Source organism: Peromyscus eremicus, chromosome 16_21, assembly GCF_949786415.1.
Source record: "Peromyscus eremicus chromosome 16_21, PerEre_H2_v1, whole genome shotgun sequence".
NCBI classification, from domain to species: Eukaryota; Metazoa; Chordata; class Mammalia; order Rodentia; family Cricetidae; genus Peromyscus; species Peromyscus eremicus.
The window spans coordinates 27,182,210-27,196,016 of record NC_081432.1 but is presented as its reverse complement, the minus strand read 5'-3'; the positions used below and the strand labels follow the sequence as shown (position 1 = coordinate 27,196,016).

The 13,807-nt window shown below is 40.8% G+C and overlaps 1 protein-coding gene across 2 annotated transcripts in view; it reads left to right on the top strand.

Annotated features, from left to right (window-relative positions):
* The window catches only part of Lims1 (LIM zinc finger domain containing 1), a 112,295-nt gene that overhangs the window by 51,672 nt on the left and 46,816 nt on the right, over nucleotides 1-13,807 (top strand). Inside the window, exon 1 of one of the 2 annotated variants that reach the window (XM_059243802.1) lies at nucleotides 2,792-2,921. The exons of the other annotated variant lie outside the window; for it this stretch is intronic. Coding sequence (XP_059099785.1) covers nucleotides 2,812-2,921 — 110 coding nt within the window. The 5' untranslated portion in view covers nucleotides 2,792-2,811. Of the gene's footprint in view, nucleotides 1-2,791; nucleotides 2,922-13,807 lie in introns of those variants that run through there. 2 annotated transcript variants of the gene reach the window in all.

Here is a 13,807-nt window from a genome sequence, read left to right as displayed (position 1 = left end):
GAGGCAGGCTGGAAAATGTGGCCACAACAACTTGGGTACCATTGTTCTTTGTAACCACTAGGAATAGGTGAGACCTAGGAATTTTATGAAACAATCACTACTCCAAGTGTCCAAGGATAGGCAGAGTCTCCAGTTATGGATATTATGCAGTGGTGAGGCCACATGGAAACCAGGGATACAAATCCTGCACTGAATGTAAGGCTGAACTGGCAGTCAAAATCTTAAGCATGCAGAAATGGAAAGATTTCTGTTTAGAGTCGTGTAGGGAAAAGCACTTGTCTTGGCCTCTCTGTACTGTAAAAGTTATGCAAAGACAGTTGTTTGAAACTGAAGACTTTTGAACTACATCTGAACAAAAAAATTAGGCACAGTTGGTAACTATTTTTCTATGGAAAAGTGTATTTGAAGGATAAAAAGAACTGGGATCTGGGGATGTAGAGCTGAGGTCTGAGGGCTGGGGCTGGTAAGATGCTTGCTTAACATGCAAGAATCCATCCCAGCATTGTATAAACCAGGGAACTAGGAGTAATTGGAACACTCCATAATCCACCTGAGGATGGAGATGGGAGGATAATGCATTCAAATACATCTACCTAGTGAGTTCAGGGCCAGTGTAAGATACAGGAGACCCTGTCTCAATGAATAAAAAGGGGGCTGGGCATAGTGGTGTATACTTTAATTCCTACATGTGGGAGGCAGAGGCAGGCAGGTCTCTATGAGTTTGAAGCCAAGCCTGGTCTGTATAGCAAGTTCTAAGCCAGCAAGGCCAACATAGTAAGATCTTGTCTCCAGAAACAAAGCAACAACAAAAAATTTAAAAAAAAAAAATCCAAGCTCTTCTGCCCCATACCACTCTACTGTGCACTGGGTATACGCTCCCACCTGGTAGTGGTGTGGGGCCAGTGCTTAGCTGTAGGCTGAATGCTAGTCGATAGTGTATTTTGCAGAAGTTTGTGAAATTTTCTTTCAAAGTTTTGGAGTCCCTGTTGGTGCCTGTGTATTCTTACCTAGGTCTGCATCTTCAGGGGTGAAGGAGAAAGGTAAAGCCCCTCCCTTCCCCTTTTCCTCCCTTCCTCCCTCCCTTCCTCCCTCGTCTGTCTGTCTGTCTTCATGAAGACAGTGGTTTAAAGAGCCTTCAGCAGCCAGGTGGTGGTGGCACATGCCTTTAATCCCAGGAGGCAGAGGAGGACAGATCTCTGAGTTCAAGGCCAGCCTGCTCTACAAAACCAGTTCCAGGGCAGCCAGGGTTGTTACACAGAGAAACCCCTGTCTCCAACTCCTCCCCCCGCCACAAAAAAAAAAAAAAAAAAAAAAAAAAAAAAAAGGCAGCAAAGGCTCAGAATTTAGTTTTATTCCTTGTAGCAATTTCATTGCAGCATAAACATTGATTTACTAAAATTCCTACTTGTCAGCTCAGCCATTTGAAAAGTCAGAGGGCAACAGTTGTCATAGCTTGTTTGTTACAGGGCTTGGAACGTTTTTTTGTTACTGTCTTCACATCCTTTTAACCACAGATTCATCGGTACAGGATCCATCCCACACAGTTCTGTTTCCTGTGCAAGTAAATTTCAGTAATCACCAAGCTCTGTTTCCTTGTCAACATGTGGCATCAGTTTTTCTTTTTTTTTTTTAAAAAAAAAAAACTGAAAAGTAAAGCTACTGGTTACAAGCTGTAGAAATACATCTTCTTTCTTTTTGGGTGGTGCTTAGTATTGAACCTAGGGCTAAGAAAACACTCTCCAATGAATTATACTCTCCAGCCCTTTTTCTGTGCTCTTGTTAAGAGGAGTCTAACAGCAAAAGAATGGTACAAATTGTCCAAAGAAAAATTACTAGAGCCATGAATCAAGCTTTTGGCTGAGAACTAGCCAGCAGCCAGCCTGTATTTGTGCCGTGGTGTTGGTCCTGAGAGGGACTTGATTGGCCTGGTGGGTGGCGCCCTGCCTGGTGTACTGCTAACATTGGAGCAGGTGACACAGCATTTCCATGTCCTTGTCATCTGCAGCCCCTTCACCTTCCTTGCCAAGATCAACTACATAGAAATATTGGCACCTGCAGGCTGACGACCTGAGATAAGTGTTACCTAGCAGAGGTGACTGTGGAAGTTGTGACTATTCAGAGAGTAGGCACAGAATCAGAAAGTCATTTCACAGAAGTTAGCAGGTGAAGCTCTCTTCCTCCCATGTATGAATTTTTTTAGTAATATTTAAGGGAAGGGGGTGGACCAGACACGTCTCTTCTAAGGGGTATTTAGAGTGGTGAGAGAGGAAGGAACTGGACTGCTGCTTCCTTTGGAATTCTGCCTTTTTTTTTTTTTTTTTTTTTTCTTTAGGGAAAATATCCCAAAGAGCTACTGATGACCAGGCACTTCTCTATACTGACAGCTGTCTGTGAAATGTTAATGGATTTCCTGGCAAATAAAACAGGGCTGGACCCTTCTTTAAGCATTACTTTGCTAGATCTTTTTTTCCCAACTTTAATTTGGAAAAATCTGGGAGAGATTTTATAAAGGAATTGGTGTGATTATTCATAAGAAATTTGCTTATTGGTGACCACGTGGGCCACGTGGGTCACTGACTCCCCCTTCCCTAGGTACAGAGATAAGGCAAGTCATGTCTTGCTGGGGAGGGTGTGTACCAAAGAAACAGGAAGCTGTTTCAGCCGACTGGCCTGGTCTGCTTTGCCTGGAGCTTTCTAACCCGGAGTCAGGTGTGCTGAGGTCCTCCACAGAGGACACTGCCTTTCTGAGCCGGCAGCACTCGCCCAGCATAGGCGCTCCAGAGTACCCTTGATTGCTGTGCAGAGAAAACCATGACTGCATTACAGCTTAAGGAGCTGTCACAGTCGGGCCTCTACCGGCGGCGAAGGCGAGAGCGTCCTGACAGTCTACGAGTGAATGGGCTCCCTGAGGAAGAGCTGAGGTGAGTGCCGTCAGGGTTGCCCAAGGGTCAAGGTTCCTGAGGATGGTAGCAGGGCTTCGCACCCTAGTGAATGCAGTGTTCTTAGGGAAGGAGCCTCTTTGAGGCGCTGGAGTCCTTTCCCACTCTTTTCATGTCCACACAAGCCTGTACACTCCAGCTCATCTCCACACCTGGGCTGCTGGTGCATCTTTAGATGCATCCAGAGTAGCTTTTCAGCAGGAAGGAACTGACTTTCCCTGTGAGTTAGAGACAGCTGTTTGGGTATGTGAGAGCAGATTTCTGTGAGAAATTGACTTGGAGTATGTGGCAGGTGGTGTGTAGTGTTTGGTGTGGGGACTGGGAGGGGTTCCTGGGATTCTTTATTATTGAAGTGCTGTAACAAAGGAATGTTGTGGAACTGCTGAACCTAATTTAGGAATGAAGGACCTCAAACATCTGGAGACCAGTTAACGAAAGATAAGTTGTTTTAGGTTTTGAGTTAATTTATCAAAAACCAGCATGATTGTAGTTTTTTGCTGTAACTGCTAAAAGGTTCTTTTAGATTTGATGTTCTGAAAGTCCCTAGAGTATTAAGCCCCTCTGTATTACTGTGAAAGAGGATTTGGAGTTTCTTTTTCTTGGATAGAAAGTGTTCCTGTTTTCCTGCTGACAGAAAGTGCGGTAAAGAGAAGCGTTTGGAAAAAAATTTTGCTGTATCTAAGCTTTAGTTTGTTTTTGAATTCATGTATATTCTGATTAGATGGCAGAGTGCTATCTTATCTATCTATATATACCTTACAGATAGTCTCTCCTGACAGGGAACAATTGACAAGCTTTAAAAAGTCTCCAGATTTGTGTTTTATTGTGGCCAGCTGTATCACAGGACCTGCACTTTCAGAGAGAGGCACTTACTTGAAAATCACTGACTTTCACCAATTTTGGACGAGCATATTTGGCACTGAAGAACTGTCGTTGATGTTAGCGGGTGTTCATGCTTTCATTCTTACAACGTTTACTGTATTAACTTGGAATTCACCAGGCTAAACAATTGAAAGGCTTCAGAGTTTGAAATGTTATACATTTCGCTTGTGATCTCTCCCTTTGAAAGGGGCAGTCCAACCCAGGCTTTACACTTGCTAGGCAAATACTCAGTCAATGAGCCATGCCACTAGTCCAGATTTGCACACTCATAATTCAAGAGTGAAGTCAGCAAGAAAGAAAGAAAGAAAGAAAGAAAGAAAGAAAGAAAAAAGGTTTTAATTTCAGATTGTAGACTCTTAGAATTTCTTGTTTAAAAAAATGAAAATCTGTAACCTATGTTAAAATAACCCTCTTATACTTATTTTCAGACCTAAAGTACTCGTGAATAAAATTACTTACATGCCCTAAGAGGTAGTTTCTTTATATAGTTACAGTGATCTTTAAAACTAGATTTTTATCCCCTGGGATTTAAACGAAAAGAAGTAATTGTTAAGTGCTATTTGTTCCAATAAATTAAAGAAAATATTTTTTTTCAACCCATTCTGGTGGTATAGTTTCTCAGTGGTAACAACAGTGGTTTGTGTTTTGTCTCCTAATAACTGGAGAATTACTTTCCATATTTACAATGCACTTAAAACAGAAAAAGTAGGGGCTGGAGAGATGGCTCAGTGGTTAAGAGCACTGGCTGCTCTTCCAGAGGACCTGAGTTCAATTCCCAGCAACCACATGGTGGCTCACAACCATCTACAATGGGATCTGGTGCCCTCTTCTGGCCTGCAAGCATGCATGTAGGCAGAACACTGTATCCATAATAAATAAATAAATCTTAAATAAAAAACAAAAACAAAAACAAAAAACAAAACAAAACAAAACAGAAAAAGTAGATAATTTTCAGTTTTCCCATGGACTTGTAAAAATCAGTTTAAAGAGGTAGAATTTTCCCTCTAGTCATATTTTAGTACTAACACAGCTTTCTTAGCTAAGAAGCATCAGGAGAGTAATGAATTAGAAGTTGGGTGCCCCCAAGTTTCAGTACATCAGTTCTTCTAAATGTGGATAAAAGTAACTACCAACAGTGTATATCATTTGCCATCTCTGTGAGGCAAACATTATCTTGGGATAGTACAGAGCCATAACAGGGTCATGAGGTTAAGACATCATTATCTAACTTTAATTGAGTACCTACTGTGTGCCAAATGAAGGTTCAGGGATGACTATGACAGGGAACATCTTTTGGCATAGGATCAACAGATGTTTTCCCTATGAGCAATGTTTGTTTCAGTACATGAAATATCCAGTGTCTTTTGTGTTATCTCACTATCGCACAAAGTCCATTGGTACTTTTAACTTTCTGCTACCATGTTCCTTTTCTAGACCAGAAAGGACCAAGACCACTGCCAGAAAACATTTTTCTTTTAACTTTAAATAAAAGACTGACTGATCTGAAATTTAAAATACAAAGTTTTGAGGGATTCTATAACACACATGAAAATAATTGTAGCTTTAAACTTGAAATTGTTTATAAAAGACATTTAAAGGGTGACATAACATTTGGCTTTATAGATTTCTGTTTTAATATATTAAAAATGACCTAAAAGTTCCTTTTTGTTTGTTTTGTTATGTTTTTTGAGAGAGTGTCACTATGTAGCCTTGGCTGGCCTGGGACTTACTCAGTAGACTAGGATGGCCTAGAACACGTAGATCTGCTTGCCTGTGCCTCCTGAGTGCTAGAATTGAAGGCGTGCACCACTACACCCAGCACCTGAAAGTTATTTTATGCCCACTTTGTACCTGGAATGTTCCTAACTATATTTGAGCCCTGGAGATTCAGGAAGCGTATAAGTCATTCTGAATTTGAGAGCATTGACCTCTTTTTCCCAGAAAAAAAAAATTGTCCTTGAATAACATTTATAATATCCCTATGTATATATACTTTCTTAGCTGTTATTTCCTCTAAATTATTTTTCTATCCAAACTGTGTTTTTATGTTTGCTTTTAGGAAACCTAAATGATCAACACATCTGAGCAAATGTTTTTAAAATATTCAAAGTCATATCTACTTTCCCTCAAATATAAGAGATGAGTAAATAACTGATTTAGGGACAAATCAAAATTAAATGCTTTGGTACCTACTTTAAAACATAGTTTTAGGGCCGGGCAGTGGTGGTGGTGCACGCCTTTAATCCCAGCACTCAGGAGGCAGAGCCAGGTAGATCTCTGTAAGTTCAAGGCCAGCCTGGACTACAGAGCGAGATCCAGGACAGGCACTAAAACTACACAGAGAAACCCTGTCTCGAAAAACAACAACAACAACAAAAAAAAAAAAAAAAAACCAACATATTTTAGTGTGTTAGTGAACTATGACCCTCAGACCAAACTGACCCACTGCCTAATTTTATAAGCCCTACAAACATAGAGGTATTTTATAATTTCTAATGATTAAAAAATTAATAAAAAAAAGAATAGTTCTTCATGTAAAAACAACATGAAATTCATATTTCAATATCTGTATATAGTTTACTGGGACACAGCCATGCTTGCTTCTGTGAGCTATCTGTGGTGGTTTTGTGTTAAACTGGCAGTTGCATCATGATACAGATGGGCATGGCCCACAAAGACAAAAGTTCCCTATCTGGCCCTTTCCAGAAGTCCTCACCTGGCCTGTTGCTTAGATGATCTCAGGTCTTTCCTGTAATTATGCTTCTGCCCTACTTGTTCCTACCACCTGCCATTTAGCTGTATGCATACATAAAATCAGTAATATGTCAGAACTCTGCAATGAATCAAAAAGCATATTTGAAATTCATAGTCCTATAGTTTAGGAGCACAGTGAATATGTGAAGGGTATTTTTTGTTGTTGTTTGTAAATTTTTTGAGACAAGATCTTGTTGTCTCAAAACAGTATGTATTCCCAACTGTCTTAGATCTCACTATATAGTCTAGGCTGGACTCTAACTTACAGCAGTCTTTTACCCAGGCCTCTCAAGTGCTGGGTTATAGATGTGAACCACCACCACCCTATGACATGTAAAGTTAACAGAGAACAGCATACATGACATTTTATGGGGACACAGTTCAGCCCACAGCAATGAGCTCATCCAGTAGTAGATAGGAGTAAAGGTCATTCTACCATGCTTTTTTTAAAAAAGTCATTATATTGAATCTCAGTAAAGTACATAAGTCTCTTGTCCAGTTTGATCAATATTGATAAATATATGTACAATGACACATCAGTACAGTCCACAGTGTATTCCTCATCCTCACATCTTTTTATAGTTCTTCCCCTTCTCCCTCTCCTTTCCTGGATGCCTAGTCAACCTTTAATCCAGTTTTTGTCACTGGATTAGTGGGCAGTTTTTAGAATTTTATATTCTTTGTTTTTAAATTTTTATTTTATGTGTTTGAGTGTTTTGCCTGCATGTATATCTGTGCACAACATGCATGTCTGGTGCCCTCAGAAGCCCAAAGAGGACATCTGCTCCCCCAGCCCTGGAGTGTTACAGACAGTTGTGTGCTGCCATGTTCATACTGGGAACTGAACCCAGGTCTTCTGCAAAAGCAGCAAGTGCTCTTAACCAGCTGAATCATCTCTCTTGCCCCATGTTTTTGTTTTGTTTTGATTACTTGAACTCAGCATAATTATTTTGAGATGCATTCATTTTGGTGCAGTTATCAATAATTGATTCCATTTTATTATTGTAATTTATACTATGAACAGAGTATTTATTTTGAGTTTGACATTGGATTTATTTCCAGGCCTTGGCTATTTCAAATAAAACTGCTAATGAAATTCGTGTATGCGTCCTTGTAATGATGTATGTTTGTTTCACTTTGGATTAGCTAGATTATATGGCTAAGTGTATATTTTATTTTTTCAGAACTGGCTTAGAACAGATTCACACCAATAGTGTATAAAGTTTCCAGAGTTTCCAATTCTCCACCAGTTCTTGTAGTGATCAAAAATTATTTTGTCAGCAATTCTATTCTGTTAATAACCTCACCAGGATTTTAAATGCATTTTTTTGAATCCTTATGAAGTTGTTTTTACTTCAAGCACCTATTTGTAGCACATATATCTAGGCCTTGGATGTATTAGCCCCTAGGTTCAATACGTACTGCTATGCAAAATAATTATTAAATAATAATATATAGAAATGTAAATTCAGTATTTTTAAAACCAGCTTAGCCTTTCATGCCATTTATTGTTTTCTAATGATGAAGCAGGTGCTTTCTCATTGAATCTTCACAATAATCCTGTAGCAAGTTTCTCCCTTTCCACAAAGAAGGGGAAAAGAGGACTCAGAAACGCAGGGCTGGTCATTTTTGAGCAGTTGGGGTTTAAACCTAGGGCTGCAGCCAACAGTGTCTGTGCTCACGATGGGCTCTTACAACAGACTCTGTACCCTTGCTTGGGTTTTAAAATGAGATGTGTTACTGTGAGGTTGGAGAGAGAGTGATGAGTGGTTAAAGGTGTCTCTGTACAGTCATGGGGACCAGAGTTGATCCCAGCTCCCATGTAACAAGCTAGGCATCTCTGACGCACTGGGAACCCAGCTCTGAGCATGGCAGAGACAGAGGGGGAGGATTGGCGGGGCTTTCAGGCTTCCAAAGTATGGGGGGGCGGGGGCATGATTCACAGGTTCAGAGAGAGATCCTTGACTCAATCTTTTAAACAAGATTGGTTACATGGAAGTTCTGAGTGTACTTGATTATATCTTAAAAGTTGAAATTTACCATTGAACATAAAAGTGAAACCTATAGTCTTTTGTTTTGCCTGTGAGTGATTATTTTAAAGTATTTTCTACCTGTTCTTCATAGACATTTTTCCAGAAAAAATACCTACGTAAAAAAAGCTATTATAAGTTGTGAGTGTTCTGATTTACTCTACATTTGTCTAGGCACTTTTGGTTCAGTCTACATTTATTAAATCTTCTACTTCCATGGAGTTGGGGATATGTTCTCAACATATTATCTAATAATGGGAAAAAACAAAAACAGATAAACAATTACAATATACTGTGCTGCCATAGTGATAAATAGTAGGAGTGTCTAAGCAGAGTTAATAATTACTGTTATTGAGTGACAAATTGCCTAGTGGTTCCCAAGTTTGGCCATTACGTTTTGGTTCAGATAATCCATGTTTTGGGCCTTGCAGACCATTCCATCTGCCCTAACTTCTCAAGTCTGCTAGTCTAGTGCAACAGAAGCAAGAATGTGGGAGAAAGCATGTAGCTGTGTGTTCTAATAAACCTTTCCTTACCCAGTTAGTGATGTGAATGAGCTGGAGAAAGCCCCTGATTTCCTTCTGTCTCCTTGGCTTTCCAGGTTAAGAGTGACTGTAGATCCACCTGGAGAACCAGAATACGACTAGTGAGCAATGGCTCATGCTGCCTCAATGCAAATGGAAGACTAAGCATAAAGGGAGGGAACTTGACCTGTTGAAGTCTGTTTATAGGAACAGTTTATAAATCTGTGCGTACATAGATTGTACCTGTAGGTGATCTGTACCTGCAGAGTTAGTGACATATTGATCTCTGGATGAGAGGCACTGACATTGCAACGTAAGCCATAACAATACTGATTTTCTGATTATATTTGTGCTCAGATTAATAAAGTATATGAGGTGATTTTTCCCCCTCCTCCATTCCAGGAAGCAGGCTTGCTTATCACATGGGAATTAAATGTGTAATCATGACAGCAATGTAAAATTACACTTTACCCTTTTGAATTACTTCTCCTTATTCTTCTTCCCTTATTTTTGCCAGCATCTTAACTCTTAGTCCTTTAATAGGATTTTTTTATTTGTGCCTTTTAAGAAAATTTAAATTAAATTTAAACTTTAAAGTTTTTTTTTTTTTTAATTTGAAGTTCATGTACGAAGAAATAGGTTTCATTGTGGCATTTTCATACGTATGTGTCATTGTATCTTATTCTAATTTGTCCTCCCCTCTGCACTTCCACACACTGGCTGGCTCCCCTCCTTCCCTCTTATGATCTCCTTTGTAGTTTTATGACCTGTGCGGCAGGCACGCGTGTGCGTGTGCGTGTGCTTGTGCGTGTGTGTGTGTGTGTGTGTGTGTGTGTGTATTTAAATCCAGGCTTTTCCACATATGAGGGGAAAACATGTGATGCATATCTTTCTGGATTGTTTCATTTAGCAGAATGATTTCCTGTATTTCAGAGAACATTTATGGATAGGTTATCTCTGAAAACAATCATATGGTCATTTGCTCTAATACACTGGATAAGTATTGCCATCCATAAAAGGAATACTGCTTCTAAGGGGGTTAAAATCATTTACTTTGGGGCTGGAGAAATGGCTCAGCTGTTAAGAGCACTGGCTGCTCTTGCACAACCATCTATAATGGGATCTGATGCTTTCTTCTGGCATGCAGGCATACATGCAGTACTCATACACACAAAATAAATAAAGTCTTTTAAAAAAGCATTTATTTGTTTGGAGGTTTTGCTGGGGTTTTGTTGTTACTGTTTGGTTGGTTGGTTGGTTTTAGTTTTATGGAGGGGTTTCATTTTTTGTTTGTTTTTTGAGACAAGGTCTTACTATATAGCCTGACTGGCCTGGAACTCATTATTTAGCATAGGTTTTGCCTCAAATTCATGTTCCTCTTGTCTCAGCCTTCCTAGTTAGTGCTGTGATTATAGTTATACATCACCACAACCAGCTTATCTACTTTTCTTTTGTAGTGCTGGGGACCAAATTCAGGGTCCCTTTGCTACTGAGCTGCAACTCTAGCCAGCATAGATACCTATCATTAGAGATGGAATAGCATTTTCATTTCCATTCAGTCCATACCATTTTATTAGTTTATTTGAACCATTCTCGATGGTTCATAATTTGGTTTGTTGATAGTTTCTAACTTGTTGTAAAATTTGTCTTTTCTGTCTGGTTGGTTTTATTGTCATCCTGACATAAGCTAGAGCAGTCTGGGGAACCTCAGTTGAGAAAATACCTCCATCAGATTGCCTGTAGGCAAGTCTGAGGTGGCGTCTTCTTGATTAATGATTGACATGAGAGGTCCCAGCCCACTGTGGATAGTGCTACCTCTGGGTCCTGGGGTGTATAAGAAAGCAAATTGAGCAAGCGCTAGAAATAAGCCCGTAGGCAACATTCCTCTGCTTCAGCTCCTGCTTCCAGGTCCCTGCCCAGACTTCCCTCACTGATGGAGCACGGCCTGAGTGATAAGCAGGAATAAACACTTTTTCTTCCCAAGTTGCTTTTGGTCTTGATGTTTTATCACAGCAAGAGAACCCCTAGTTAATACATCTTCTCTCTGTGTTTTCCCAGAATAGTCATTTGACATTGTGCCAAGTTAGTTTTTATTACATTCTTGCTTTCTTATCTGTGAATTGCTGTAAAAAAGATTGTTTTCAGCCGGGTGTGGTGGTGGACACCTTTAATCCCAGCACTCGGGAGGCAGAGGCAGGTGGATCTCTGTGAGTTCGAGGCCAACTTGGTCTACAGAGCGAATTCCAGGACAGGCTCCAAAGCTACACAGAGAAACCTTGTCTCAAACACACACACACACACACACACACACACACACACACACACAGATTGTTTTCACTAATGCTTGATTCAAGTTTCAGGTAGGAGGACCAGGTAGGCCACAGGCCATTGAAGTGTGTTTGTTGTCTTGAACTAAACCCCTGATAACAGTTCCATTTATAAAAGGCTTACATTTAATTTCACTTGGTTTTTTTTTGTTGTTTTTTTTTTTTTTTGAGACCAGTTCTTGCTCTTGCTATAGCCATGGTTTTCCTAGAACTGACTATATAGATGAGGCTGGCCTTGAACCTATAATGATCCTTCTGCCTCTTTCTGCCTCTTGAGTGGTGGGATTGCAGATGTGAGCTTCCACGCTCAGCTTTCTTTTGCATTCTTTAAGCAATGCTAAGAAGTGTACACAGAAATGTAACCCACATGGTACCTGTATGTGTTCATAGCTCAGTTACAAAAATAACTGAAATATTAATAATCTGCCTGGGCTCTATCATAGTACTCTTTCCTTGGGTGTTTGCTGAATTCTCTGTTGTACACTGTTCTTACAGGTTTATGGTTGAGGTTGGAACTGGGTGCTAGCTGTCACCACTTCTGTGGCAGCAGAGGACAGAAAGTTCTGTGAATAGAAGGAAGGAGCAATATCCTCAAGGATTTATACCAGAATGGACAGAAGGAAGCATACTGAACAGAATTCTCAGGAAGACACTTGAGTAGGCTTGTCTTGTTCCAGGCTGGGTCTCCTGCTAAATTACATGTAAAAGAGAAAAGAAAATATGGTGACAAGGTTTGATTCTGCTCTGTTAAGGCAACTGCTCTCTTTAAAGACTCAGGTTAATTCAGCCAGCCCATTGTTGGATTTAATTTATATGTCCATGGGAACCAGAGAGTGGTAGATAGACGTTGAGAAGGAGAAAAGAGAATGAGGTGTGGTATGTCATCTCATAAAAGCTTACTTCGTAACAGAAGTAATCTAGACCATTGTTGTATTGTCTTTTACGTAGTGTGCATGGGTCTGGCTTCCTGCCACCCTGTCTTGGTGACTGTAGTACATTCCGGCGGTGGTGCTTCCTCATCTGTGAGCAAAGAGAACTCCCTGAAGACCTCAAGTTCCTCAGTTGTCTTTTTATTGTCCTTCTGAGGACTCTCTTTGACTGTTTTTTTGGGCTGTACTTAGCTTGCCTACCTACTTCTCCCACCTCTTCCTAGTTTCAGCAGCAGATCTGGCTGTTTTAAGTTTCTAAGTGAGTCAAGTTCCTCCAAAAGTCTGAGAACTCTTCAACTACAGGGTTCTGACCACAGGCGTCCTCTGTTGGTCTTTGTCCAATCAGGAAAGAAAATGCATGCTTTTCAAAGTTTAATGTCTAAGAAGAGTAACTTCTTCGGTTTTATTTTATGTATATCTGTGCAAATGGATACCCTGTGAGTGCAGTGCCCACAGAAGCAAGAAGGGCATTGGATCCCCTGGATCTGGAGCTTGATACAGGTGTTGGAAACCAAACTCTGGTCCTCTACTCATCTAGAAGGGAGGGATCATGTCAGGTTAGCTACCTTGGATAGAAAACAACTCTTTCTCACACCATCTCTCTAAACCAGCTCTTTTTTAAAAAAAATTCTATGAGTCTTTTACATCATTTTGATCTGATCTCATTCATTTCCCCATCCCTTCCCATCCTCCCTCTGCCCCTGAACCTCTCCAAACAAAACAAAATTTAAGAGAAAAAAAAAAAGGGAAAAAATTACAATTAGAAGAAGGGAAAAAACTAAAAATCTCCTCATGGTAGCTGCAGTGTGGCACAGTGAGTCATGCCGTAGACCCTTTGTCCATGTACCTTTACTTGCAAGTGTTCATTTCGAAGAGGCATTGCTCTGGTTCAAGGTCTCTGGTTTCTACTACACTATCAATGCTGGGCCCTCACTAGGACTCTTCCTGGATATCCTGTTGTTGTCCTGTCTTGTGGAGATCCTGTAGCTTTGGGTCTGCCAGTCAGGTCCCTTCACATGCTACAGCAGATCATAGATGGGGTAGATGTTTGGGTGGACCAAGTCATAACCCTGGTTCTGGGCCTGGGCAGCTATAGGGTTAGTCAGCCAGCCAGTTCTCCCCTGTCCTCACTGCCAAGGTAAGCTCTCCATTGCCCAGGCTAAATCACCTCATGGAGCAATGAGTGAGGGGGGGGGCTGGTTCTCCTGCTTTCATGCCCTCAGGGTTGGCTCTCCCACACCTGTACCATTAGGGCCAGCTCTTGTGTTGCCCAGGCGAGGTATAGGCGCAACTCTCCAGAGTACTGCAGCTGGTGAAGGGTAGGGACAACCTCTGCTCTTATGACCCCAGCCGGGGCCAGCTCCTCCACATGTCTCAGGCGTTGATGGGCAGGAGGTGGGGCAGGGTGGGGACATCTCTCCT